At 53.3% G+C, this 27,739-nt stretch overlaps 6 protein-coding genes across 6 annotated transcripts; 5 read left to right on the forward strand and 1 right to left on the reverse strand.

The window, feature by feature from the left end:
• The first annotated feature begins 685 nt into the window (after nucleotides 1-685).
• Nucleotides 686-3,315, forward strand: COCSUDRAFT_31139 (hypothetical protein). Its single transcript, XM_005644290.1, has 7 exons — nucleotides 686-813; nucleotides 1,153-1,404; nucleotides 1,565-1,708; nucleotides 1,897-2,061; nucleotides 2,186-2,238; nucleotides 2,344-2,445; nucleotides 2,741-3,315. Exons 1-7 carry the CDS (start codon nucleotides 726-728, stop codon nucleotides 2,828-2,830), a joined length of 894 nt encoding a protein of 297 aa, XP_005644347.1. The 5' UTR covers nucleotides 686-725; the 3' UTR covers nucleotides 2,831-3,315.
• A 726-nt stretch (nucleotides 3,316-4,041) lies between these two features.
• COCSUDRAFT_44614 (MFS general substrate transporter) lies at nucleotides 4,042-7,425 on the forward strand (the record flags this gene model as incomplete). The annotated part of the gene is made up of 14 exons (XM_005644291.1): nucleotides 4,042-4,121; nucleotides 4,311-4,422; nucleotides 4,537-4,615; nucleotides 4,726-4,774; nucleotides 4,863-5,021; nucleotides 5,147-5,283; nucleotides 5,401-5,546; nucleotides 5,700-5,831; nucleotides 5,933-6,045; nucleotides 6,232-6,410; nucleotides 6,526-6,684; nucleotides 6,835-6,927; nucleotides 7,101-7,147; nucleotides 7,252-7,425. 14 exons carry the CDS (start codon nucleotides 4,042-4,044, stop codon nucleotides 7,423-7,425), a joined length of 1,659 nt encoding a protein of 552 aa, XP_005644348.1.
• A 793-nt stretch (nucleotides 7,426-8,218) lies between these two features.
• COCSUDRAFT_67807 (SGNH hydrolase) lies at nucleotides 8,219-10,152 on the forward strand. Its single transcript, XM_005644292.1, has 5 exons — nucleotides 8,219-8,661; nucleotides 8,773-8,923; nucleotides 9,038-9,203; nucleotides 9,357-9,582; nucleotides 9,755-10,152. The coding sequence occupies exons 1-5, from the start codon at nucleotides 8,437-8,439 to the stop codon at nucleotides 9,893-9,895; spliced, it is 909 nt and encodes a 302-aa protein (XP_005644349.1). The 5' UTR covers nucleotides 8,219-8,436; the 3' UTR covers nucleotides 9,896-10,152.
• Nucleotides 10,153-10,840: 688 nt separating this feature from the next.
• Nucleotides 10,841-12,234, forward strand: COCSUDRAFT_58535 (hypothetical protein; the record flags this gene model as incomplete). Its single annotated transcript, XM_005644293.1, has 4 exons — nucleotides 10,841-10,924; nucleotides 11,056-11,177; nucleotides 11,705-11,885; nucleotides 12,130-12,234. The coding sequence occupies 4 exons, from the start codon at nucleotides 10,841-10,843 to the stop codon at nucleotides 12,232-12,234; spliced, it is 492 nt and encodes a 163-aa protein (XP_005644350.1).
• Nucleotides 12,235-13,233: 999 nt separating this feature from the next.
• On the reverse strand, nucleotides 13,234-16,446 carry COCSUDRAFT_3814 (cytochrome P450; the record flags this gene model as incomplete). Its single annotated transcript, XM_005644294.1, has 8 exons — nucleotides 13,234-13,269; nucleotides 13,724-13,850; nucleotides 14,181-14,419; nucleotides 14,775-14,897; nucleotides 15,055-15,146; nucleotides 15,426-15,612; nucleotides 15,856-16,082; nucleotides 16,269-16,446. Coding segments are annotated over 8 exons (1,209 nt in total), but the record flags the coding sequence as incomplete, so codon positions are not given.
• A 953-nt stretch (nucleotides 16,447-17,399) lies between these two features.
• Nucleotides 17,400-27,688, forward strand: COCSUDRAFT_38176 (beta and beta-prime subunits of DNA dependent RNA-polymerase; the record flags this gene model as incomplete). Its single annotated transcript, XM_005644295.1, has 28 exons — nucleotides 17,400-17,462; nucleotides 17,583-17,630; nucleotides 17,714-17,783; nucleotides 17,913-18,051; nucleotides 18,213-18,327; nucleotides 18,431-18,556; nucleotides 18,767-18,970; nucleotides 19,381-19,484; nucleotides 19,790-20,004; nucleotides 20,174-20,277; nucleotides 20,443-20,558; nucleotides 20,684-20,861; nucleotides 21,146-21,342; nucleotides 21,612-21,771; nucleotides 22,117-22,296; nucleotides 22,478-22,597; nucleotides 22,812-22,993; nucleotides 23,191-23,380; nucleotides 23,629-23,800; nucleotides 23,972-24,108; nucleotides 24,334-24,499; nucleotides 24,787-24,956; nucleotides 25,232-25,357; nucleotides 25,746-25,853; nucleotides 26,226-26,338; nucleotides 26,676-26,901; nucleotides 27,291-27,423; nucleotides 27,564-27,688. The coding sequence occupies 28 exons, from the start codon at nucleotides 17,400-17,402 to the stop codon at nucleotides 27,686-27,688; spliced, it is 3,987 nt and encodes a 1,328-aa protein (XP_005644352.1).
• Nucleotides 27,689-27,739: the final 51 nt, after the last annotated feature.

Raw genomic sequence — 27,739 nt, forward strand, 5'->3', positions numbered from 1 at the left:
CGTAGGTAACTCAGTTTATGAGTGCACCCAAAATGTTTTCTAGATCTGTAACTTTAACTCACCGAGTTAAAAAAATGCTGGCATGAGCCCGTCTGCATGCCAGTTTGCATGCTGCAGATGATTCAACAACCTTCTGATAGGGAACCCCTCCACGGAGAGCTGGCTTGAAGGAAGGAAGGAAGGAAGGAAGATTACATCACTCCAGCCGCCTAGGGCTGATTGGATGAACTGGCAGAATCCAAATAATCAAAACAATCCATCACAAAATGTGCAACACCAACAATGTCCAACTGCCACATGAATTGCTGCATCGTCACAATGGCTGCACCAAACAGCCCAGGATATCTGTCCCGAACAGATTGCAAGGCAGGGCACTCAAACACAAGGTGGCGCTCATCCCCAAGAACCTGCTGGGCACAACGCATGCACAAACGCTGGGGCCGGGGAACCCTGGCCCAGCGGCCCGAGACATTGGGCAGACTATGACAACCCATCCTGAACTTCAACAGTATACGCAAGCAACGGGCACTCAAAGGCTGATGAAAAGAAGAAGCAAAACTTCAGGAGGGAACTTCCCAGCCTTTTCGCTCGTATTTTCGGCGTCCAGTCAACCCGGTTGACTCGACCGAGAAAATCCCGACGATCTCGACAGATTTAGAGGCTGACTCGGAATCCTGAGTTCACCAAGACCACTGATCCCTTCCGTCCTCGGCTATAAACGAGGCATGAATAGGAAGAACGGCAGCGATTTCCTGGTAGTTCTCACCAAGCAGTGTGCCCGCCCGCCGTGGGGTCTTGAGCACCACTATAATGGTGAGATCATCAAGGCCCACCAAATTCAACATTAACTATGCACCGATCAGATTGCCTAAGATGTGATACATGTACGACGAGGGAGGAGTTTGCGATGAAATTTGAGCCGGCGCTCCTTCTTACTGTTCGCTGGGGTTTCACTCATGCCGTACGCGGATATCATCGAAAACACGCCCTTTGACGCCCCAAGACATTCTGATGTCTTCTTGACCCAATTGACAGAATATGTCATCATTCTGAGTGGTTGCTTCCCTTTGATTTTATATGAAGAGCTCAGAGTTCCTGTCTTGGACACATATAGAGTCAACTGAGCAAGGAGGTTGTGCGGGGTCGATGCAGGCCTGGGTTCGAGCAATTCTGGGTACGGCGACATAAATCTGCAGCGGAAATGCAGCGAGACGCTGGAGGACTTCTCTCCCAGGACCAAAGCCAGAAACTCCAGGAGGGTGATGCACCTGCCAGAAGGGGGCGGCTTCTCCATGAACATTGGACCATACTGTCATTACGCCCACCGTGATGGCGTCAGCGCTGTGTTCAGCGGCGAGATCGGCTCCTGGCCTGGCATTGACGTGATGAAAGTCAGCCATGATGGTGATTCACCCCTGCATCCAGGACCTCAACAACATTAATGAATGTCTGTAGCATCGCTCCCGCTGTCACCAGCGCTCCTCAATGCAAAGTGCCTCAAGCCTTGTGATTGCACAAATAGGTGTAAAGTCAAATTTCCTGATGGGCAATGCTACGGCTGCAGCATTCATGCGCGGAGATGAGGAGGACAGCATGCGCGACGACGCTGCATTCCTGCTGGACTTCTACGACACTTTCAAGGACTTTGTCGCCAGCGACGTCACCGACATTGCGCTGTCCTCGCTCGCCAAGATCGAAGGCCGCTTCGGTGAGCCACATGCACACAATTTGATCCCATAATATTCTCCATCAGATCTAGGATTGGGTGCCATCGTCAGCCTTTTGAGCAATAGGCTTGCCAGCCTTCAGCTTGTCATGCACAGATACCTGCATGCTGCAGGCATATTGGCATCAGAGGGGCACCTTGGCTGACGCGAGGGTGCTGCGCTGCTGCAGCGTTTGTGATCTATGACGGGGACCAGAAGCGCGTGCTGGCTGCGCGGGACAGACTGGGGTCGCAGGACATGCACTGGGGCGTCACGGATGACGGCCGCTTCATGTTTGGCAGCGAGGACATTGATCTCAAGGACTGCAACCCCACCGCCACACCCTTCCCTGCAGGTCACAGCCCCTGCTGTCCTCGCGCCAGATCTTCCCTTTGGCAGCGTGCGCGCCTTGCGAGGAAAATTCAAGATGCGGTATTGTACAACTCTAGCAACAAAATTGACATCTGAGGTCCCTGCAGGCACTCTGTATGCAAGCGAGGGCGAGAGCATCGCAACATCTCCTGGCGACAAGGTGAGGCAATCCTACCTGTGCCACTTCTGCCGCTTGTTCAATGTTGCCATGATTGCCCTGCAGATTTTTGTTGGGCAAGCATGACAATGGTCATGTCCCCTTCAGGGATGGGTGATGGCTGGCGAGCGGTGGCCTGGGCAGCTGCTGTCCTTCATGCGCACACAGCGCCCTATGGCAGTCAATCATCAGCCCTGGCGTGATGTCAAGGTAAGGGCTGGCAGCACCTTAGATCAATGGACTTCCACTCTGTGCGACCTCTCAAGATGGGCCAAGGTTATCCACTGCCTGCAGAAAATTTGCGGGGCATGCCATGTGTGCTCTGGCCTGCAATATGCTTGTGATAGTCAACAAGTTGTCAGACTTTCTTGCACTTGCCCCTTCCACTAGGGTCAGCTCCGCTCCAGGTGCAATCATGGCAGGTCTGATAAGTACTGGCCCGTGATAAGTACTGGCCCATGATCACTTTGAAACTTTCCTAGTATCCTTGCCAATTGTCTTGCAGGCGATTCCGCGGGTGACAAGCAAGGGCATGCTCTGCGGCGCAGTCTACAGGGTGGCCTCCGAGCAGCAGCTGGCTCCAGAGATCTTCTGAGAAGTGTGCTGAGTCTATGCCATGACGGGCAGTGCCTCCAGCAGCACAGTGAAACATGTAATCTATGTATGCTTTTGTGATGCAGTCAGGTGAGAATACATTATGTATGATATTTGCTTGCATATTTCTTTTTACAGACAGTACTGGCCATTAATGACCAATTGCCAGATCCTTATGACATCAGGTGTGTCCATGCCTCTGTCTGAGCAAAGCTGCTGGTTGTCTGTCATGCATGCATGCGCATGGCGTATGGCAGAGAGTTGCAGAGTCTGTGCCAGACTCCTCTATGTGCTGTTCATGATCATCAGTGCAAGAATATTGGTGGGGATGTATGCCACAGGAATTCCTCTTTGCATGATGTCACTGCGGTTTAATTTTGCTGGTCATGTGGCCTTCCCTAGGATGGATCAATTGCCAGTTGCACAGTGTGCTCTAGAGCTAGCTGAGCGCTCATGAAACCTTGTAGCTGATCTGCTACGTGTGCTGCGGCCGCGCCTCAGCCAAGGCACGGAGAGGTGCCATCACTGGGTACTTTGCGTAATGTGCCACGGCTTCAAAGCAATTTTCCCTGGGCATGCAAGAAATCTTTTCTTGCATCATCATGATGCCTGGATATATATTTACTGCCTCTAGTCCTGATGGCATTCCAAAGCATTCTACATGTAGTCACTCGATTTAGATTTACTGCTAGGCACTATGCAGTACAGAAGCAGCTGCTGAGTGAGGAAGTGGCTCGGAGCCCACCGGGGCCCCCGCTTGGCGGCGCCGGCGATTCACCAAGTCCCACAGAGCTCGAGCACAGACTGATCTTCCATTTCAAAGCGAATAGCATTAAAATTTTGAATCTGCAACTCAGAGTTTATAGCAATGGGAAGGAAGGAAATAATACAGCAAGTCCAGCCGCACAAGCCCTTGTTTTCATGTTATGGCGATGGCTTTGCCTCTATGACACGCATGCAAGGATGCCAAATCTGGGCACGGCCTCGTAGCACATGCACACGCTGTCTCGTGCTGTTGTGAGAACCAAGAATATGGGCAGGATAGCATGAGGAGCACGTAGAGCACCTTAGACATTAAGAAAAACTGCAAATAGAGATGGAGGCCATGTAGGAATTCAAAGACGAAGTCAGAAGTGGCCTGGACTGACTCAGTCAAAACAATCTATCGGGAGTCAGCCACTTTCAATTTTGTCCATATCCTGTGTCACAAATATGGCAATGATTGGCAGAGCTTTACCCAGCGTCCTTTCTCAATGCAGCGATGGTTTCAAGAGCCTGAAGGACTCGCCAAGGTGAGCAGCATCTACGTACTGACTTTGTTCAACCCAGTGCTGCACAGTGCACAACATTATTGTGCGGCGTGAAGGTAATGCGTATCGAAACTCGCATGCCACGATCCAGTCAAGGATTTATTAGTGGACTTCTTGCTGGTCAGACGTCCTGGCCATACTATGATAGGTACTATTTCTTGTGATGCGCAGGGACTTGTACCTTACCTACAGTCTTATGGTGCTTGAGAGTTTCAATTACTTCAGCACGTCGTTGCTGTTTGTGCTATACTTGACACAGGAATTTGGAGTGGGTGACATCGAGGTAGGCCTGTGTTGACCGTCACAACATCAGAGATACAGTGAGCAAGCAATATGGCGTCAGCAGGCTTTAGCAGGCTTTGATTCAGTTGTTGAGCTTTGCAGTTTGGTGTAACAGGCAGGAACCCTCTATGGCTTGTGGGGAACTCTTCTGGTGGCCTGTGGCATCGTCTTCTCCCCGGTCATTGATCTGATAGGTGAGGAGCGGGTGGCATGTCCCGATTTGTCTGCTGTGCATTGCGAGTGCTTTCCTTCATATTCGTTGTACAGGTCCTTTGGTCACCCATTGGTGTGTCTGCATGCACAGGCTTCCGCGGGTCGCTGATCGTTTGCTACATCATCAACATAGCTGGCAGGTGTGGCACTGCTGTTCCATGAATCTTCTGCTGCCCTACTCCGGACCACTCTTGTGTGGCAGATGGTGAGCGCCTGTTTGGTGAGCAGGTTTGTGGTGGCGACCACAACCAGCAAGACGGTGCTGCTGTGGACTTTGCTGGGCCCTGTGACCATTGCAGGGTCACTGGGGACACCTGTTCAGACCATCGCCATCAAGCGCTACACCACTGAGAGCAACAGGGGATTTGCCTTCTCGCTCTTCTACTCGTACGCCGCCCCTGATTCTCTGCTCTTCAACAGATAACTGCCCTGTGCAGATTGCGCACTGAATAAGGTTTGTATTGCATGCTTCATTCCCGCATATCCTGAGGGGGTGAAGGTTGTCTGCGCAGCTTCATGAATGTGGCTGCTCTTTTGTGCGCTTCACTGCTGGACCTGTTCCGGGTGAAGCTGCGCCATGGCTTCAACATTGCGAGCCTGCCTGAGAACCACTTCCTGAACGATGGCAGCCGTCTGTTGCTGTTCATGGGTGGGCGCTGCGATGCATTGTCTCTGATCACTCGCTGTCTCTGGGTTGGTTCCTAATCGATGAATGTGAGCAGTTTTTGGGCATGCACCAAAGGCTAAAGTCAGCGGTGCCTTGCAGGCTGCCTGACCTCCACGCTGGCCCTCATCATCTCCTGCTTCCTGAGAAGCAAAGTGGAGCTGGTGGATTCTATCAAGCAGCACAAGCTGAAGGGACATGCAGAGGCAGATGATGTTGAGGAGGGAGGCCAGGAGCCTTTGCTGGAGGTGAATTCAGCTCCCTGAAAATTCCATGTACGAGTCTATCTATGTTAATTGCTGCCGGAGCAATCAGCGCATCAGCGACTGATTCCCCGTATCGCGGAATTCAGTGAAGAAACTGGAGCTTTTAGCTGCCCGATGCATTCATTGGTGTTGTAGGCTATGGAGGCCAAGGAAGTCAATAGGAAGATTGGAGATGGAGGAGCTGCAGTCACAGAGCCAAGCAGCGACATTGCCATCGCTGACAAGGGCCAGCAAACGTTTTGGGTCTCATTCCTCGCTGATGCAAAGGTTTGCCCCCCTCCTGTGCATATTTTTGCATAATTTTGCTGCTGCCGGTGTTCTTGCAGCGTTCTGAACTGGAATGAGAGAGTCGGAGTGAATGCATGCAGGAGGTGCTGATGTCAAGAGAGACCTGGAAGTTCATGGCCATGTGCGTGATCACTGTCAACCTCAAGCAGATCTTCAGGCACATCGATGCCACACTGCCAAAGTACCTCATCAGGTAAGCACATGCTTGCCACAAATTTTTATGGTCCTCTGGAATCGCACACCTACTGCTTCGTTGCTGGTCACCAGCATCTGCATGCACGCCACTCCGGAAGAGAAATTGCATGTATTTCAAGTGCAATCAAGTGAATCAAGCTCGTATTAAGATCAGTGTCCCTCAGATGTCTGTTCCTGGTTGCAGGGCTTATGGATGCGATGCTCCGGTGGGGCTTGTGTATGGGATAAATCCCTTCATGATCATCTTCATGGTTCCCCTAATTGGGGCGCTGACCACCAACTTTGCACACTTTGACATGATACACTACGGATCGTACCTCAGTGCCTTCTCGCCCTTCTGGATTGTGGCCTTCCCGTCCCACGGTGCGCATTTTTTGTGCTTTTCCCCTCGCTCTGTCTCATCTGGCCCTGTGTTGGCATGTGCTTCTACTTTGCCCTTTGCCTGCATATCTAAATCGTGTAATCGCGGATTGTGCAGAATGGAGCGCTGTCCTGTTTGTGATCACGCTGTCACTGGGGGAGAGCATCTGGAGCCCCAGGTGGTACGACTACTCCATGTCACTGGCGCCACATGGACGCGAGGGCATCTTCACAGCGCTCGCATCCGCCCCGCTCTTTGCTGCCAAGCTGCCAACAGGTGCACCCCCATGCATGCTGGCTCCCCTATTTGCAGGCATCGTTGTCTTGCTGCAGATTTCCTTTTAATGTCATTGGGCTGCAGGATTACAGGATATCAGAATAGGAGCATGGGTTCAGAACTAAACAGGTGCAATGTCTGCTTGTGCAGGCATGCTGAGCGGCGCGCTTCTCCAGGCATACTGCCCCGATGCGCATGCATGCGACAGCGAGACAGGCGAGGAGACAGGCGAGCTGGGCATGTGTGACGGCCGCATGCTGTGGGGCATCATCGGCGCGCTCACCCTCACATCACCCCTGCTCATCCTGCTCACCCAGGCAAGCCACTGCACACCATCCACAATGTCTGCATGCTGCAGGCTCCTGTGGCAAGGACAGCTTGAACTGTTTCCTCCTAAGCTCAGGCAACAATTGCAGCGATTGGGAAATCAGGGGATGATGCTCACATTGATAAGGTCTCTTTGGTGAGCTCGTCTCAAATTGTTCCCTTGCCATCTACCTGTGTGGAAAGCTGCGGTGGCGGTGCCCCATACATGCCTGACAACAGTCCCTCTTTGGGTTGGTGCAGCGATGGGTGCGGCCGGCCGCGCTGCCTGCAACAGAGGAGCAGCCTGAGGCAGAGGGCAAGCGGCTGCTGGGCGCCCCTGACACCCACATCGCTGTGCCAGTGCACGATTTCCTGGAGGAGGAGGCGGTTGTGGACGGCGCTCTGTCCCACATCCAGGAGGGGCGAAGGCGCTGATCTGGGAGGCCAGGCCCGGCCTGGTGTACCATTATCGACTTGGAGCATTTCTCCTTGTCACTGTATACGCGCACCCATTGGCGCTGCCGTGCCGGCAGCAATTTTATGAGAGGAGCTCCTTCCTGCTGTGTCAGCCTGTGGCTTCCCTGGGCAGTGATATGCCACCTGTATGCTTGTATAACAGTGACCTTGTGTTGTCTGTGTGACTGGTAAATTTATGGTCATGGAGTTGAGCAGTAGTAAAAAAGCCGTGTCAGCGGATTCTTTAAAGAGCAAGCCATGGAAAGCACGGTGCAGCGTGCTATGGCTGGTCTGGGATCTTAGTTCCTGTCCTTCTTAAGCCGATGAGCCATGACTGTGGTGATGTCGTCGGCCCACTAGCTAGTAGGTATCAATAATCTGGGAGAGCAGTGGAGACTTCTAGGGTATCAGATGTCTGTTCGCCACATGGACCACTGCACTGCAGCTGTACCACTGGTAGCTGGCAGCTAAAACCGTTTGTGGTGACCTCCTATGAAATTTCAGGTTTAAACCTGAGGGCATGCCGTGCCGCACGGCCCGTGCGCATGCGCATGCAACAGGAGGCTGAGGCACTCCCAGGGCACATGTGAGAGAGGCATGTCTTATATCAACCCTGGCGTGTTGTGATCCAAGCAAACGCACTCTGTTTCCATGGAAAGCACACCTCCCAATTTCCCATGCCAAAGTTGGCAGAATGTAGGAACGCCGTTGTGCAGTTCGATCACCCATCCAAGAAAGTTCCTCCTCTGAAAATGCTAGTCCATCTGATATAAGCTAAGGTGCCTAAAAGGTTCAATTTACATTGGGGGTCTTTTATTTGCTACCGTCCTATCCCCGCGGAATTGGTGACGAGCAGGCCCAGTACAAGATGGATACAATTTCGTAGGACACTGCTCCTGATTTGCGAGCCTTTGACTTTGACTCTCATCCTGTTGTAATGATAATGAGGCGTGTGTGAAAATTCCCATTGCTGGGTTGCATTCTCATTATATGCTGTCGCCACGAGAAAGAGCATGGTGGTGGTTCTGGCGCTCCTCGTGGACCATTCTGGTTGTAACATGGTTCTGTGTGACACATACACAGCAATTCTGTAGGCGTACAAGGCTTTGCGCCTGTCCTGGACCTGTACTAGTCCCCAGTCCTCGACCAGAACCATGGTGTATAGCATACAACCAAAAGCTATTCAAGGAAGTAGCAAGAGCTGATGCAGGGAAGGTAAAGGACCTCTGCAGTGCCATCAACATTGCATCCTTGCATGTGAATTTGCAGCATGCATTATTATGATCAGCATTGCATGCTTGCCTGAGGCTTGCACCCGGGGTGCAGGGCTTCGAGTTGCTGTTTTATGGGGACAGCATCACAGAGACATGGCGGGGCACAGACATGGGCAGGCCATGCAGCCGGTGTGAGGGTGTCCCCGAGGTATTTGGCAAATACTTTGGATCCAAATACAAGGCAGAGGTCCTGGCCGTTGGCGGTGCGCAGCTCTTGCAGTAGCCCTTGTCGACATCACATCTCTTGGCCATTGCACATTTCAGAAGATGGTGCTCTGAAAGGAGAAAATTGAGGTAGGTCGATAGTTGTGGTGCAGGCGATCAGGCTGCCCACCTGATGTGGCGGTTGCAGAATGGGCAGCTGTACACGCACAGCCAGCCCCGCTTGAGTGTGGTCATGATAGGCACAAATGACCTGGGCGCTGCCTCCTGCCTGGGGGGCGCTGCTGGCATTAAGAAGTCAGCCAAGGGCGCAGCTGAGAGGTCTGCCTTTGTCTCCAGATCCCCATCCACCGCTTGAATGAACGGCGCTGCACTTCTTATCAGCCCACCACCTCTCATGTCTAGACTTTAAGGGGGCGTCTCCACACGCAATTGATATGCGACAGACTACAGGCAGCCCTGCGTGCTGCGCAGGACATTGGCTGTATTACAATTTTTCAGGGTAAACAATCCAGGAGCGCACATCATAGCGCTGGCTGTGCTGCCTCGCGGTTGGACGGATGCATGGCATGTCTATGACTGGCCCAGCATGTACAAGGGCGGCATAGACGTGGTCAACCGGGCGCTGAAAGACTTTGCCGCCCAGGACGATGCTGTCACCTACCTGGACTGTGGGCCGGCCCTGCTGCCGGATGGCAAGGTGAGAGTGCAGGACGCTCTGGACGAGCAGCTTGAAAATCTGGACAAAGGCCATCAGACGCACACTTGTGTATGGCGCCACAGATGGTGCTTAATAAGCACTGCTTATCTGCTGTCTGCCGGAATCCTGGCCCAGGACCTTGAGGCTTCACCTGCTTCTTCCTGTTGCGCAGATTCACCCGGAGCTCATGCCGGACGCGCTGCACCCAAATGCCGACGGCATGGAGCTCTTTGCGCAGTGTCTGTCCCCAGTGGTGGACAGCCTCATGGAAGACAGTGCCCACAATGCACCACATTTTTGGGGCCGACGATGATGTTGACATCGCACTGTACAGTGCGCACATGTGGAACTGCTGACTGGATTGGTAGTTTGACTGTCGGCTAGCAGCTGCGCTAGCTTTGCAGCAGAGTTTGCTTTGATATTCGTACGACCGCGTGGCAGACTTGTATTAATCATCTAGGTTGCCTCTGCTGACTGCATTGCCCCTTGTGCTGACCGCCTGCGCCTTTCCCTGAACTTTGAAAGTACCTGGCAGGTGCTTGGCATCTACCTTTAAATTTAGTTCATGATTAAGCGAAGTGATACTCGGTGTGAATATAAGTGCACTCTTGCTGAGGCATCGAAAGATGAACTGAGAAGCAAGGAACGATCAAATTTTATCCAGAGTTCGGGTCAACGCCGTCCAAGGAAGTCAAGGTTTCGGAACCCGTCCAAGGTTGAGTCAACAAGGCCAGATCTGTGATCGCAGGCCAAGGAGGAATTTTTCCTAAAGACAGACAAGATACCGCTTGATCTTTGGAAATCAGAAGAAGAACCTTCTGGCCATTGCACTGTTTCATCGTCCTCTAGTGCAAGGCGACTCTCGCCTACTGCTGAACTCTTGAACCTTGTCAACCGTTACCTCGTCCTGGGCTTTATTTTGCCAGTAAATAGCGTTGATAGCAGATACTGCGTTTTTTGTGTTATAGAAGTCCTATCTCCACTCTTCAAAAGCAGCTCCATGGACCTTGAAGACGAGTCGACCAATGAAAAGGAGCCTATAGTGCCAGCATCAGCAGATCAAAGTGCTGAGGAGCTGCAGATAGATCGTCTGAAAAGGAGACGATTCCTGACATGTGTGGCATGGCTGCTGCCCTGCATTTTAGTGGTAGCGCTTGTTCTTTCGGGAGGACTGTGGTGGGGGATTCACAGATGGCACAGAAGCAAACAAATTCAGGCATCTTACATAAACTGGTGCAGCTGTCCTGGTGTTGCACCCATGCCATACCAGAGGACGGATCCTCTCGCGAATGCCTATTTCCAAAACCTTGCAACGGAGGTGACAGGGGCCGATCAGGGGCAGGTGAGACTGGCCAGCCACAATGCTATGCATGGCATCTCCTAAAAGTCTCGTCACCTGCCGCACCTTCCTGAGATTCTGGGGACCTTGATAAATAACTCAATGCAGGACATGCGTGGGGTGTTGTTGCACAGGGAGTGGACCTGGTCTTCTATGGGGACTCCATCACAGAGTCATGGCGGGGTACAGCGCTTGGCAGTCTCACTGCTAGGTGTGCCGGATCACCCGCCGTCTTTGAGAAATACTTCCAGTCCAGGTACAGAGCCGAGGTCCTGGGGGTGTCATGTAAGAACCGTCACCCACGCTATCATGTGAACTGATTTGTCCTGATCAATATCCCAACCTGCACTGGTCCGCATTTGTGGCTGCAAGGAAGTTTGCTAATCAAAATAGTCTGAAGGAATTCATGGTTTCTTGCCCCAGGTGATCAAGTTGGACACTTGATGTGGCGACTAGAGAATGGAAATTTGTTTTTGCACAACCAGCCTCGAGTGATTGTCGTGCTCATCGGGACAAATGATCTTGCCTGCTCCCATGGAGACCTGGTGAACAGCACAGTCGCAGCTGATGGAGTCGCGACCAGGTTGCAATCTTCCTTGCTGCCTTCTTGAGTTCCTTGGCCCTTGCAGCTTCAACCGGTCAACAGCCAAATCACGGTCTCCCCATGCTGTCAGGGCTATGCATGACCCGTTGCAAGCTGCTGAGAGAGAAAGAGACACAACCTTTGAGAGTAATATCCAGCAAGGCGGATTAGACGGTGATCGTCCAGTTGCCTTCCTGCAGGACGCTGGATGTGTTGCGCTTCTTGAGGGACAGCAACCCTTCAAGCCAGGTCATCGCCATGGGAATCCTGCCCCGGGGCTGGGAGGATGAAGCGCGCCGCTATACCTGGCCCAGCAGATACTCGCCGAGCATTGCATTCGTCAATGCAGCACTGGCGCAGTATGCCAGCCAGGACGACATGGTGCATTATTTGAACTGCGGTCCTATGCTGCTGCATAATGGCACGGTGAGCACTGCTTCGTCCCTGAGCCTTGCATGGTTCAGATTCTTCTGCTTTGTTTCACTCATTTGCAAATTTTTAGTGGATTGAGAGCGAGGACTCTCGGCTCTGTTCAGGAAACGAGTATGCTCGCGCTCTTCCTGTTGAATAAGGGCTGGGCCAACAATCGAGGCACAGACATGACTGCTTTGCATGGCTTCTGCAGATCCTCCCAGAACGTATGCCGGACGGCCTGCACCCCAGTGCTGTTGGCATGGAGCTTATGGCGCAGTGTTTGCAGCCCCTCATTGACCAGCTCATGGCACTTTAAGGTATCTTGATTTTTGAGAAACATAAGTAGCTTCAAGGAAGCTTCCAGTCAGGCTCGAGGTGCATGGATTGCTCTGCGGGTTTCATCATGCAAACAGCCGATATTTTAGGGGTTTTGGTTTAGGGTTTCACACTTGGTGCAAGTACAACATGATGTCAACGATATCTGCATGCCGTGCATGTAAGGGGCTATAGCTACACCTTTCCAAACAAGCAGTGCGATATCGATATCCTCAAAGCAATTGCAATGACAGCTGCAGAGCTCAGAAGGGAGTCGCACAGAGAGGCACCACAAGCTCACAGTCACAGTATTCTTGGACGCCATGGAAAGTCTTTGGACAAAGCCTAGAAATAGCAGGCATGCACTTAATTAACTTTGTGTTGGCATATTTGCACAAAAGATTTTGCATGTAAACAAGACATTCATGCAATCAACATGCAAACAATCACTTTGGCAGCCCTCTTATGCCAGCGGCTGTCAGGTGCATGTCAGGATCACAAATTGCATGAGAGCACATGCAAATGAGCTAAGGAGCTCTTGCAAGTTCCGATGAATGTTCAGAATCAGCACTGTCGACACTGAACTGACGGTAGTGCATCACAGTAATTCGACCAGCAGCTTGCTCAATGATCACACTAGAAGCAAATGTGCAATTTGCAGTGCTACAATGCAATCGGCCATGGCGTGTTCAGAAGCTCCAGAATCTAGGTAAATGAATGAAGTGTCCAACAAATCTATTTCACCACTCAACCCTCAACCTCAACTTTGACAATCAGCGCAACTTCTCCTGACTCTATAACTGCGTGTAATAGGTCTTGCCGTTCCCTGGAATTCTATTTCTTATGCATTTGATGCGTGCGTTTTTGCTTGTCCGTCAAGTCAAGCGTCGCACTACTCGGTGCGCAGCTTTGGGAGCTTGATGATGTCCATGGGCAGGCCATTGACGGGGTGGCCGCCCACAGGGAAGAAGCTGAAGGGCTCGTTGACATCCACTGGGCGCCACTCATATCCACGCGCCATCACTGCCAGCAGCACCTGCGCCCATGTGACCGCATGTGAGAACAACGAGCAGAGGGGGATGCACCATAGCCAATACCCTGCGAGCAAAATGCTGGGCCATCGTGCTCATGACCTGCACGCCATCGGAGGAGGCAAACAGACACCCTCTGGCCCGGGCTTGAAGGAAAAGTGATCATTTCTCTGCGCTCCATCCCCGCCATGTGCGCTTGGAGCGTTCCCTACTCAGGGCGTCTGCTGACAGAGTCCAATGGTCCTGACAAAAGCTTTACTGCAGATCCGCCCATGCTGCATTTGCTTTTGGCAGGATATCACTTAGTCAGAAAAGTAGGACCAGAGCAGGGGTTGCTCAGCAGCCCAAAGGGAGGACCTTTGAGCTCCAAGGCTCAACTGCACCCAATGAGGCTGCGCCTGCCTGTCCCTGCCAGTAATAAATAGGCATGAGATACCATAAAAAAACCAGGAAACTGACCTTCAGCTCAGCAATGGCGAGCAGGTAGCCGAGGCACATGCGAGGGCCGCCGCCGAAGGGCATCCAGGCGCCCGTCTTCTGCCCGGCCTCGTCCAGCCAGCGCTCGGGGCAGAAGCTCAAGGGCGCCCTCTCACCGGCCTCCCCGGCCCAGCGCTCATCGATCTCCATCGCATAGCCCAGAAACAGCAACACCGTGCGCCCCTGCATGCATGTGCAGTAAAAGCTCTTTATCTGCATGCATGCAGATGCTCTTAAGAAGAAGCCAGTAAAACTGGGTGACACCTTGATTTCCAGAGGGTTCGAGGCAGGTTCGCAGATCTTCCTATTTTGCTCTCGTGACACATTGTCCCATATCTGACTAAAAAAGTCATATCTGCAGAAACGCTTGCCCGCTTCAAATCAGCTCATCAAAAGTAGGCGCAACCCACCTCCTTCTCACAGCAATTCAACCCTAGACTTGCAAACATGTGGCGGCGAGGTTTCACGAGCATGGGAAGCCGGAATGATTGGCAGCTTGTGAGGAACGGGCGCGACCTTGGGGACGTAATAACCGAATAGGTCGAAGTCCTGCAGCGCGCGGCGGAAGGTACCGCCGGCAATGGGGTGCAACCGCAGGATCTCGCGCACGACGGCCTCCGTGTATGTCATTGCCTTGACTGCTGCACCGTCGATCTCCGGGCCGTGCTCTGCGGCCACCTGTCATTCACACACTTAAAAGTGCAACACTTTCTTTGAGTGCACCCCTTAATGCGGAGGTCAGCAGGGGACTTGAACTGGTTGGTGAGCATCAGAACCCAAGCATACCTGCATGACATGTGATGCAGATCATTTACTGAAGACCATGTTTAATTCTTGACCTGTTTCATTATCATAAGCTGTAGTATGTACAGATAGTAGCGATACTGCATGCCGAACTTAGATGCAGAGTCCAGAAAATACATATAAATCAACCCAATGGTGTTACCATAAAAGACAGCCCCTGCACTCGGAGGTCTACAGTGAGGGGCAGTAAGGTGCAGGGATGGGGGCACTGTGAGGGCGAAGGTGTCACCTGCTGCTGTTCTGCAATGATTTTGTCCCAAATGTGCGGGTGGCGCGCGATCTCAGACCACAGCCGCATAGTGGCCGACGCCGATGTGTCATGACCGGCAAACAGCAGGGTCATGAACAGGTCCTGCCAGGGAGCTACACACATTCCTGAGCTCTTCCTATGTTGGGCAGCTCAATGTTGCAGCATGTTCGCAGATCTGATTGATTGAACAGCTGCAATGACAGCAAACCAGGTGGGCGGTCCGGTGGTCTACTAAATTACTGCCTAGCATTTTATGCACCTTGAGTTCGTCGTCAGTCAGGCAGTTGCCTTCCTCATCCTTTATATCCAGCAGCCCCTCTGCGCAGGACACCTGCTCACCCTTGTCCGCCGCTGCAGTCCCCCTGGACAGTCGAATCAATCACCCCGTTGAGAGCAATGGTCACGCAATAAACTGTGCATACAATACTGTGCCATATCATTTCAGATGGAGTAATGCGCCTTCCAAGGGGCATTGTGGTGAAATAGCGCACCTGCGCTTTTTCTCCCTCATAATCTTCAGGTTCTGGTCCAAGTAGCCCATCAGAACCTTCTTGCCTTCGAGGGCACTGTGGAATGCTGCAAAGCTCACACATGGATCGGAATCTAATGGAGCCTGTCAATAGAAATTACACACAAGCATACGAGGTCTTCTGTGCTTGGGGGTCACTAGATTGGCCAGGTGGACACCTGTGCCGGGCACGTTGATGGGGAAGCTGAAGAGGCCTTCATTCCACAAGTGGAAAGCATCGGTGCATTTCTGAATCGTCTCTGCAGTCAGCAGTAATTCATCAAACCCCAGCATGATGTCCAGTGCGATCTGCGCCCCAAATACTTCTCAGCAAATGGGAGATTGGAACTGGGAGGAAATGTCAGAAGGCTGCAGATGTGTGCTGCTATGTGAAGGTCAATATGCACCTCGGTGGAATGGTACAGATGTCATATCACCCTTGCATTCACATTCATATCATGACACAAGAGATAGTCAGGTTGGGCAAGACGTTGGCATGTCCTGCCCCTTCGGTTCTCTTTTCAATAAAGAAGCAAATAGTGGCCCACTCACCGAGAAGGTAAACTCCTTGGCATGGAGCAGGCCCTTGCCGCGCCCCTCGGCGGCCCACTTGTCGCAGCACCGCCGCGCAATGGCGGCCATGCGCGGCACCAGGTCGTTGACAGAGCTGACGCTGAAGGCCGGGCGCAGAATCTTGCGCAGCTGCAGGTGGTGCGGGCCCGTCACCACTGCCACCGCATGACGCCCCAGAAGCACCTTGGTCGACGTGGGCCAGTTTGCTGCGCCACCAACCACACCAAGCAATCAGCGCACCGCTGGGTTGCAGCATGGATGCATTTTGCCAGGAGAGGCGTAATCGTTCTGCAGCTGTTGACATCACGATTGCAACTAGTAGTAAACGGAGGAAAGTAGGTACAGTTCACTTCTCACAGCAAGAGAAGCATGTGTAACATCGCAGCAATTACCTTCAAGCAGGTCACCCTCTCTGTTGAGGCACCATTTGATCATGTCTGGCCTTCCAACGACGACTGTTTTCTGCCCAAAAAACCAAGTCTCCCAGACGGGCCCGAGCTTGCCAAAGCGCTCTCGACCAAGGCGCGGGCCATCATAGATGAATCGAGTCGAGTCTCCGATGAATGGTAGCACAATCGCTTTCGGTATTTTCTTGAGCCTGATATTCCGGGCAAGGAAGTCAAGGACGGCAGCATGCAATCGCAAACATAAAGGCACCTCCGCACTAGGCACTTCAGCACTAACACTACTGCGCCATCGCAAACAACGACATTTTGAGCTGCTAAGTTTTCATGACAGAAAGTATGTATCCAACGTGATTGATTTATGGACCTGTGAGAAGGCGTGCTGAGTCCAATTTGTCGCAGCAGGAAATAGATCGAAACCAGTGCTAAAACAGCATACAGGGGAGTGAAGCCCCACTCCTCTACCCCGATGGTCATTATAATGAGCACTTTCGTCGTAAAATCCCCCAAGATTGCCAGCCGAGACTATTGGAATCCGAGATTGCAGGATCACATTGGAAACTCTGAACCTGTGCAATCCTTCTTGAAACTCTTCAGTGGTCTAGACACGGACTGCGAACCGCATCCTTGGTACTTAGAAGGTCATGCACTGCGCGTGGCATATGGTAGAGAACGCTTCGTCTGCAGCTCCAAACCAGTGCGACGGCGTTCCCGTCCAGGGACCTACTGCATGCATGCGCCACGCTGGCAGCATGATGGCTGAAGGAAATTGCACATTTAGCAGAATACATCATCGACAAGGCGTGTAGACAGTAGTTTGAGTATCTTGTATCCTTCCGGTGGTATCGCAGAGCAGGAAAGCACCAGAGGGGAAGGCTAAGTGTCTGTTTGAATACTGGCGAGCCCTTCTCTTGGGGATGGCGAAGCCAGAGCCGGAGAAGGGCTGCGATGCAGCCCCGCTTGTTTGCACTAAGGAGCCCTACAGGGAGCCCAATGTGCCGAGAAAGATGTACGCCATTGCATACGTTCCATGTCAAGTCCATCTTCTGGTAATGTCTGCTCACATTCTCAATTCACTTTGTGTCCTTCCATCGCAGACAACAGATTCAATTTGGAGTCATGTCTCCGGATGAAATCATCAAGGCGAGCGAGCTACAAGTGTACGAGAGGTCGTTGTATAAGGTGATCTGGCTGCTAAAAACACAGATCACCAAAATTTCACTTTACAGACTAATGACTGCAAGGTGACTCGTCATGATGAGATGTTGGGGCATAGATACATAACGACTCATTGCCATGCAGATGCCAGAGAGGAAGCCAGCACCCAACGGCACGCTGGACCCCCGGCTGGTATGTATGTAGACTAGGCTGTGGTCAATTACATTTCCCAAGCATGATTTGATACCCTTGTATGACTGCTTCATGCCTTGCAGGGCGTCAGCAACCGGTCAAGCAAGTGCAGCACCTGCGGCCAGAATTTGGCCGATTGCACTGGCCACTTTGGTGAGCATCTTATGCCCTGAAAAGTCCTAGCCTCAATTTTAGCTCTACTTGGCTGGGAGCGCATTGCACCTCTGCAATGACGAGTCAAAGGACAATGTCAAAATATAGTTGCCTCTCGTGGCCGTGCAGGCTACATCAAGCTGTGGCTGCCGGTATTCCACATTGGGTACCTGAAGAGCACGCTCACAACGCTGCAGTGCATCTGCAAGACCTGCTCGAGCATCCTGCTGCCAGAAGAGGACTATCGCAGGTTCCTGCGCCTGTTCAGGTGCCGTCGCAACCTCTCGTCAGCAAAAATTTGTAGTTCAAAATGCTGGCTCTTCAGCCAAGTGGGTCTTGCACAATTCCGCGGGACGTCAAATGGGTAAAGGGAGGCCCTTGCAATGAGCACTTTGCACACAGATTTCCATCGTGATCTTGTGAACGCAGGAACCCAAGGCTGGAGCGGGTGGCCAGGGCAGGGCTGTTCAAGCGCGTGGCAGAGAAATGCAAGCGCGTGCGCCAATGCACTCACTGTGGCTCCACCAACGGAGTTGTCAGGCATGTGCTTTGCACCGACCATATGCATCTGTTTTTGCCTCCATTCCTCTGTATAGTACACTACGGGCAAGTTGTCTTGAATTGCAATTGGCACTTGGTGCAGGAAGGTGCCGGGTGGGCTGAAGCTCTTTCACGACAAGTATGCGCGGAACATCAAGGAGCATGAGGAGTATGCTGCAGAGTTTGATGAGGCCGTCCTCCACAACGAGCAGATGAAGCACTGCCTGCACAAGGTTGACTTGCAATCCCGCTCGCAATATCAAAATTCCCTCCAAGCAAATTCCCGCCTCGTTGCCTTTCACAATATCGTAGGACCTTGCCTCTCAACAACACTGCTGCCAAAATCTTGCCTATGTATACTTCCTACCACTCCTACCTCTTTACTGCTTGATGGCGCCTTGCGAGCGTCATAGACAACAATGTCATTGTGGTCGTGGCTTCAGGTTGGGGACGATCTGAACCCAATCAGGGTGCTGGCGCTGTTCTCAGCGATCACGGACGAGGCCTGCGAGCTGCTGGATCTGGCGGGCCGCCCAGAGCACCTTATCATGACGCATCTGCCGGTGCCGCCTGTGTGCATCCGCCCCTCTGTCGAGATGGACAGCGGCGGCGGCACCAATGAGGACGACATCACCATGAAGCTCATGGTGCGGCCCCATACTAAATACTGTGCTTATGGTATCTATCTCACATATTGCTGGCGTACAACAGGTTGGCTCAGTGAGAGGAGTGCTTTGAGGGACTTCTGGGGATACATGTTGTTGACTACAGGCTGGCAACGCTTTTGATTATTTAAAAGCTTGGTTGGTGACGTGGTGTGCAGTGTAGATAGGAGCACATCTTGCAAGTCCACAAAGGTATAAAATCCGGAAACCAGAAATCTTCTGACATGTAACAATAGGATCCAGCACAGATGCCGTGGGAGATCAGAGTTGAGGACTCTTGCACACTGTGGGCTGCAGCGGCTCTGTCGCTCCATTCCTATGGCTGCCGTACTGCAGCACATGCAGGCAGATGTACAGACAATGTGAGGGTGCATGTGCGCTGATGTCCGCAGAACATCATCGACACCAACAATGGGCTGCGCGAGGCGCTGCACCTGGGCCTGCAGGCGGACAAGCTGGTGGACAGCTGGGACTTCCTGCAGGTCAACTGCGCCATGTACATCAACTCCGACGTTCCTGGCCTCTCCCAGGCCAACCAGCCCAACACCAAGCCCCTCAGGCGCGCCGCAGCCCCTATAATTTCACCTGTGTTCTCCCTTTTCCTCAAATGGGGGGTGCTCATGTGGCAGATAAGGTTTGTTATAGAGCACCAAGTTCTCCCATTGCTGACATCAGACGACCATATCTTTTGCTGTCCATTTGTAAAGTGCAAGGGTGCCTCCCATGGGTGCAGAGACGGGGAGGTTCAGAAGTCACGAGACGCTGATACAGTACTAATGCAGTGGTGCTTGGGGAGCGCAGGGGTTTTGTGCAGCGGCTGAAGGGGAAGCAGGGGCGCTTCCGAGGCAACCTGTCCGGCAAGCGCGTGGACTTCTCTGGGCGCACGGTCATCTCGCCAGACCCCAACCTGGCGATCAATGAGGTCGGCATTCCCATGCATGTGGCCGTCATTCTCACCTTCCCAGAGCGCGTCACCAGCCACAACATAAGCCGCCTCCAGAAATGCATCATGAACGGTGTGCCTGCGCCCAAATCTGCGCCTGAGGATGGTTGATTATTCTCTTGGGCTCCTGCAGATGTTGCCTGTTCGCTTAAATTTGACCAACCAATTTACAATGCTACTATACTTTGCTGTATCATTGGCTTCTGAACCGAGACCAAGAGAGTGGAATTTTCACGACGCAGGCCCTGGTGTGTGGCCGGGCGCAAACTTTGTGCTGGTGGCAAAGGACGGCGCCCGCAAGTCCCTCAAGTATGGCGACCGCCGCAGGACAGCTGCCGAGCTCAAGGCAAGTAGGACCTGGCAGTCAGATCAGAGCATGATTCCTTCCTAAGGCAGAAATAAAATCTGCAATTCTCATTGGAGATGCACAGAGCTATCGTACAGAAGGGTGATCAGGGCTTGTCCTCGGACGTCGTCTGCTGCTGACCCTGCGCTGCACTGGTGTGTGCAGATTGGCGATGTGGTGGAGAGGCACCTGCGCGATGGGGACATCGTGCTGTTCAACCGGCAGCCCTCGCTGCACAGGATGTCCATCATGGCGCACCGCGCCAGGATCATGCCCTGGAGGTGCCACTCTTGCCGACCACACCTCCAGTTCCGTCATCTCACCCAAACCTGCAATTACTTGATCTGCCACCTGTCATGTCATGGTCCGATGCCAAGATGCCTCTGAAGCTATCATGTTTCTGCAGGACATTCCGCTTCAACGAGTGCGTGTGCAACCCCTACAACGCGGACTTTGACGGGGACGAGATGAACGTGCACGTGCCGCAGACGGAGGAGGCGCGCGCAGAGGCCTCCGAGCTCATGGGCGTCATGCGCAACCTGTGCACGCCCAAGTCCGGCGAGATCCTCATTGCCGCCACCCAGGTGCGCCAGGCTCCTGCCCATTATCCCTCCAATCTCCATCCAGGAATTTTGCAGCAGTTCTGCTATCTTCACACCTTGCAAGTCCACGTTAAGAGCACATCTTAGATATTTGTTTGGCACAAGGCCACACATGCAGCACGCATGATGACAAGTTTTTGTCTGACTGCAAATGTCTGATGCATGACTCTTGTGGTACTGTGTACCGAGACATGAGCAAGAGTCTGATGCATGACTCTTGTGGTACTGTGTACCGAGACATGAGCAAGAGTGTTGGTGGCTTGCAGGACTTCCTCACGTCGGCATTCCTGCTGACGAGCAAGGACCGCTTCTACAGCCGGACGCAGGTGGCGCAGTTGGCCTGCTTCATGGGTGACGGCATGGATGCCGTAGATCTGCCGCAGCCGGCGCTGCTGAAGCCCCTGGAGCTGTGGACCGGCAAGCAGCTCTTTTCCATGCTCATCCGGCCCAACTCCCTCACCCGGTAAGGCTTGGCTGTCGAAATTTTCAGCCCCTGCTTGCATGCCAAGTATGTTGCATGGACGTCACAAAATTCCCCTGGCCTTGAAGACTCCTATCAAGTCACCAGAATTCTTCCCAGGTTACATTGCTGGATCCAGTACTTTGACCTCACCTTCTCAAGCCACATGAGTTTCTGTCAAGCATTCTGCCACCAGCTCATGCAAGAACAGTGCCTGGGCATTACTTAGGAACATGTGCAAAGCACTCACTTGCAATTGCGCTCTGGCGCAGGCTTCTGGTGAACCTTGAGACGGCGGAGAAGACGTACCTGAAAGGGAGCGGCGTGATGTGCCCACGCGACGGCTTTGTGGTGTTCCAGAACAGCACGCTCATGTGCGGCCGCCTCGGCAAGGTCACCCTCGGTGGCGGCAACAAGTCCGGCCTCTTCCAGGCACCGCCCTTCACCTTCTCTTGTATTTCTACAAGAGCGACCCCTGTGACCTTAGGGATCGTTCTGATTCAATTAAAAAAGCCACAGCGCAAGCTCCGCATGAAGAAGGCAATACATATTCTACAGGACGAGTGAACAGGGCTCCGTGCCAACCCTGGACATCCTGGCAGAACTCTCTGGTTCACTTTACAGTACATGCAAGTGGACACCTGCTCTGAAGCCAAGCATATCACCAGGAGAGTCAATGGGTTGACACACAGCCTGCTGTTCTTTAGGTGACCTTCGTCTTTGTTGGTGCGTAGCTGGACCTTCCAGGAGGTTTTGAACATCCGTTTGCATGACCAGGTGCTGGCGAACGACTTCTCTTCTGAAGCTGCGGGAGCAGTGATGCGGCGGCTGTCAAAGCTGAGCGCGCGCTTCATCGGCGAGCACGGCTTCTCCATCGGCGTGGACGACGTCACACCCGCGCTGCGCCTGCTGCAGGAGAAGCAGGCCACCATCGACTCCTCCTACCAGGAGTGTCAGGTCAACCCCTCTACTTCTCCTGTACAGCGACAAGCGCACAACCATCCGGATATAGAGAAACACAGATGGATAGGCTTCACCAGAGCTTCTTACAATGGAGCAAAAACGTGCTTCTTACTCGAAGAAGAGCAGGATTGCCATCATTTTTCTGCTGGCTGACATTAAATCTATCGGGCCGCAGGATAAGATAGCGGAGTACAAGAGCGGCAAGCTGGCCCTGCTGGCGGGCTGCAACGAAGAGCAGAGCTTGGAACAGTCCGTCATGGGCGTGCTCAACCGCATTCGGAACACAGCCTCCGATGTGCGCGCTTGCCTGACACCCTGACCATTTGTATTCACCTGTGGCACCTGGTGACTTGCCTTCCTTTGTCCCAAGTTCCAGGGCACGGCATACGTGTTCATAGGGCAGCTGTGACATGATTGGACCCTATGGAACATCCATATTGACAGCGCAGCTGTGGCATGCTTGGAGCTTCTGGAATGGGCATGTGAGGGATGGATTGATGGGTGTGCAGGTGTGCATGAAGACGCTGCAACACCACAACTCGCCGCTGATTATGAGCCAGTGCGGCAGCAAGGGGTCGCCCATCAACATTGCGCAGATGGTGGCCTGTGTGGGGCAGCAGTCCGTCTCCGGCCGCCGTTGCCCCGACGGCTTCAAGGATCGCACCCTGCCCCACTTCCCGCCCGGCGACAGGTGAGCTGCCCTCTTGTGATTGCGTCCTATATCCTGAACCTCCGATGTTTTCCTGCCTGAGCTGGATGGAAACGCTGCCTTGGAGCATACTAGAGATCGCTGCTGTAAAAGACCGCCTGTCTATAGAAACTATATTTTACTGGGGTGGTTTCCTAGATGGTATTAGTTGTTGCAGTGGGCTGCGTGCATGATCTCAGGACGCCGGAGGGGAAGGGGTTTGTGGCAGCGAGCTTCTACAGCGGCCTGTCTCCGACAGAATTCTTCTTCCACACCATGGCCGGGCGCGAGGGCCTGGTGGACACGGCCGTGAAGACCGCCGAGACCGGCTACATGAGTCGCCGCCTCATGAAGTCCCTGGAGGACCTCTACACTCACTACGACTCCACGGTGCATCCAGATCCACTTTGCCAAAGCCATGTGACTTCAACCCGGCAGCAGCAGAGAATTGGATGATGCTCACATCCTGCTGCTGCAGTTGAAAGCGTGTTGGTGGCCTGCAAGGAGGCGATGATCCCAGAAGATTCTCGAGGCAGAGCCTGGGATGTTTGTGTCACGTCCGCCATGTGCCTGATCAAAGGGTGCGAGAGCCATGTGGGTGCTATGGTCCTCCTGAACTTTGACTGCTGGAATTACAGGTGAGGAACTCGGCGGGAGGCATCGTGCAGCTGACGTACGGGGATGACGGGCTGGACCCTGTGGCCATGGAGGCGCAGGAGGGCAAGCCAGTTGACCTGACCCGCTCGCTGTCTGTAGTGCATGCCACAACGCCTCGACGGCCGCAGCTGCCAGAGAACGCCATGGAGGACGGTGCGCCTGCTGGCCCGCCCATTAAAATGCATGGACACAGCAACATCACATCCCTATTTTGCACTGTCTGATGTCACTGGAATGCAAGGTGAAGAACACCCAATGATTTCTATTCACGCAGAGTAAGCTGAAGTATGGTTGGGGGTCTTACACGTATGCTGTTTGGTGCAGACGACTGGGATGTGCCTCTGCCGACCGACATGGAGGCGCTCATAGAAGGCTTGCTGCAAGAGAATGACCTTGCGCAGGGGTCTGTATTCTGCAGCGCGGCCTTCCAGGCCGACCTGCAGGTCTTCCTCCAAATACAGGTGGCTGTCCATGCTCCTGGCGGGGATGTGCACAATGTAGTTGCCAGATATCCATCACCTGATCATATTGCAGCTCTTGCACTTGTTCAGTTCATTTTAAATACTTCAATGCACGAATTTTTTTATATGTTTTTTCAGTTCACACAAAAAGTGCAGTGCAGAAGATGCACATTTGAAATGGTCAAACTTGTTTCAGCCATGACCGGTCCTTGGTGATTGCTGCAGGTGAAGAGTTGGCGGGCGGTGCGGCAGAAGCTGAGCCTGCCGATGGACGACAGGGGGCCGCGGGCGCCGGAGGCGGCCGCTGCGGCGCAGAGCATCACTGCTGCAGAGCTGCGCGAGTTCCTGCGCCTGTGCGCACGGCGCTACGAGGCCAAACGCATGGACCCCGGTGCTGTCCTTTGCTCATCATGCACATACGCCCCATGTTTGTGATGACTACTCAGCAGTCCGCTTGGCGTGCTTTGTAAGATGGAAATGGAGCAAAAACTTCTTGAGACCCCTGAATGTTGTGAAAGAACAGGGACACTTGAAAAATTCTTTAGTAGCATCAAATTGGCCAAGGCCTGTGTCTTGCACAGATTTGGAAAGGAACAAAAATTCTTGATGGGATATGCAAGTAGACCTGAGTGTTGTGCAATCTGTTTATGAGGATGGTGGCGGTGCACGTGTGTGCAGGGTCGACTGTGGGCGCGTTTGGTGCGCAGAGCATCGGTGAGCCCGGCACGCAGATGACGCTCAAGACGTTTCACTTTGCGGGAGTGGCCAGCATGAACGTCACACAGGGCGTGCCGCGCATCAAGGAGATTATCAACGCCTCCAAAAACATCTCCACCCCCGTCATGAACGTGCGCGCCCGCTCTTTTCATTCTCCACCGCTGTGCTCAAGGAATTCACAATTCGTTAATTCAAAGCAGGTGCCGCAAGCGTGGTTTGAACAGAGGCAGAACTCGCTGCGGGCGTTGCTCTCTGATGAGACACAGATCACCCAGCTCTCTGATCTTTCTCCAGGAGCAGCATGTACCCGGATGCTTGCACAGTGCGTTAAGCCGTTGTCCAACCACCCTTGAATTCGGGCTGTCGGCGGGTGATTCGTAGACGGTGTTTGCGCATGTTGTTGCAGGTGACGCTGGAGGTTGCCAACAGCGAGGCGGCGGCGCGCATGGTGAAGGCGCGGCTGGAGCGCACCGCTCTGGGCCAGGTCGCCAAGCGCATCCGCGCCGTGCTCAAGCCCTCCCTCACACACCAGGTGCTGCCTAGTGCAGGCCCTCTCAACTCCTTTTCTCATTTGTAATGGGTTCCTGGCTGGTGAGGGGAGGTATAATCACCGAGCATTTGCCCTTGGATTCTGCTTGGATCTGACAAGTCCATCAAGGGGCAGCATATGTGGCAGCCTGCCATGCAGCTTACCCCCTTGACGCACCTTGCCTCTATCGGCCAGGAACAGCATCTCTAATTACAATTAGAGAAATTTGAGACATCCGCTGCAAGCTGCGGTGCTGTTGAAGGCCCTCTGGCCTCGCACGCTGGCTTCGACAGTGGGGGCTGCGTGCTCGGCGGCACACAGCGCACAAGAACGAGATTGATTTCTAATTCAGGCGCAAAATGACACTGAGGTGGCGGCCCTGGGCGTGCAGGTCGGCGCGTTTGTGGAGATCCGGCTGGACAAGGTTGTGATCCAGGCGCTGCAGCTAGACATCAACGCGCACACCGTGCGAGACGCCATAGTGGCCTCCAAGCTCAAGGTCAAGGCGCCCCACATCACGTGCGCTCCTGTCCCACCCCTTTCCGCCCCTGGGTTCCTGGGAGGAACAGGCTTACAAACTGGAACTCTCTGGAACCTGTGTTTGGCTTTGCCTGTTGCTGTGCTGCTGTCAGGCGGCATCGACCTACTAAGCTGGATGTCTTCATGGGTTCCAGAATTCATCGGCACAGAGGTCTCCATTCCGCAAGGCATGTTGCCGTGAGAGCAGCAGGCGGCTTTGCCAACCAGCACAAGAATATACTATTATTTATCGAGGCCCCTGGTGAGAGGGTGTTGAGGGTTCCAACTCCACAGGGTGCGGTCGGGAGATGCGCTGGAGGTTCGGTTGTCAGGGGACGAGAAGGTGTCGCAGGTGGGCATGGGCTTTGCGCTGCACAACCTCATGACCGCGCTGCCCCACGTCATCGTCGCAGGCATCGCCTCCGTGGAACGCGCCGTTGTCACCTTCGACGAGAAGACCTGCAAGTGCGTGCCTGCTCTCTCGCTTGTTTCCTTGCAGTCGGCAGAGGTCTCGCAACACTGTTGCTACCTTCAACCTTACCTCATAAGTATGCCAGAGTCGTTGCTGAGGTGTTGTAGTGCAAGAATGGGGCCTGCATTTGATTGTAAAGGGATAAACAACGACTACTTTTCTGGATATCTTGGGTGTAGCATGAGGAGAGCATGCCCTTTTTGGTGCACGCTGAAGAACATCATTGCTGTTGATGCCCCTCATATGCTATAAATCAACTGCATTTGTGCTTGGCTGCTGTTCAGTGGGTACCCCTTCAAAAGCGTGATGGTTGCCTCTTGGGCTGGCCAGGTACTCGCTGGGCGTGGAGGGCATGGACCTGACAGCGGTGATGGGGACGCTGGGCGTGGACGGCTGCCGCACGGCCACCAACCATGTGATGGAGACGGAGCGCGTGCTGGGCATCGAGGCAGCTCGCACCAAGATCATGACCGAGATCCAGACCACCATGTCCTCTCACGGCATGACCATCGACGCCCGCCACACCATGCTCCTCGCCGACTGCATGACCTACAAGGTGCTGTTCCGGGGAAGGGAAGACTTTCTCCCCGCTCGCTGCGCCCTTACATGTTCACCTGTGCTCAATCAAAAATTGTGCAGAAGGGGGTGCTTTGCCTGTGCATTGTGCTGGATATCCTGTCAAGTTGCGCGTTGGGCTCATGTCTGAGCAGGTGTTGAAATAGCATGGGCCCTACTTTTTGGACTTGGAGATGTTTGATCCCACATTTGGTATGTCAAGTATGAGTGTGAGCATAAATTCCTCCAATAGAAGCTGAGGTTGCAACTTGGGCCGTTCTGAGAGCCTTCCAAAAAGGTCTGGTGCGCATGGCCCCAGGGCCATGCGCATGGATTAGGAAGCTGCTTGTGTAGTAAAGACAAGGATAAGATGTCGTTTGTACATTACAGGGCGAGGTGCTGGGCATCACCAGGTTTGGCATAGCCAAGATGAAGGACAGCGTGCTCATGCTGGCCTCTTTTGAGAAGACCACGGACCACCTGTTTGACGCCGCACTTCACGGCCGTACTGATGACATCACTGGTGCCGTGCCTTCCCCGAGCTGTGCTCTTCTTTTGGATGCATGTACTGTTGCACTGCCCAGAGACCATTAAACATGCATGCATGCAAGACACACGTGGAAGAGCATGCAAGGCAGGCTCAGTGGAATACAACTTGTGCAGGTGTTTCGGAGTCCATCATCATGGGAATCCCAATGCCCACTGGCACTGGCCTATTCAAGCTGCACCAGCATGCAGAAGACAGAGCCCTGCCGGAGCTGCAGCCATTGCCTTTGCTTGCATACTGAGAGGAGAAGGATGATGTGTGTGCAATGCCTTGGTGGTGCGAGCACGCGGTG

This window comes from Coccomyxa subellipsoidea, assembly GCF_000258705.1.
Source record: "Coccomyxa subellipsoidea C-169, whole genome shotgun sequence".
Classification (NCBI taxonomy): Eukaryota; Viridiplantae; Chlorophyta; class Trebouxiophyceae; family Coccomyxaceae; genus Coccomyxa; species Coccomyxa subellipsoidea.

Excerpts from the sequence above, each read along its gene's own strand:
- COCSUDRAFT_31139 (XM_005644290.1), top strand. The coding sequence starts at position 726 with ATGAATAGGAAGAACGGCAGCGATTTCCTGGTAGTTCTCACCAAGCAG. Across the intron at positions 2,062-2,185 it reads CGCCACACCCTTCCCTGCAG|GCACTCTGTATGCAAGCGAG; the intron begins GTCACAGCCCCT and ends AGGTCCCTGCAG. Across the intron at positions 2,239-2,343 it reads CAACATCTCCTGGCGACAAG|GGATGGGTGATGGCTGGCGA; the intron begins GTGAGGCAATCC and ends TGTCCCCTTCAG.
- COCSUDRAFT_67807 (XM_005644292.1), top strand. The coding sequence starts at position 8,437 with ATGCTGTCGCCACGAGAAAGAGCATGGTGGTGGTTCTGGCGCTCCTCG. Across the intron at positions 8,924-9,037 it reads AGAGGTCCTGGCCGTTGGCG|GCGATCAGGCTGCCCACCTG; the intron begins GTGCGCAGCTCT and ends GTTGTGGTGCAG. Across the intron at positions 9,583-9,754 it reads CCCTGCTGCCGGATGGCAAG|ATTCACCCGGAGCTCATGCC; the intron begins GTGAGAGTGCAG and ends CCTGTTGCGCAG.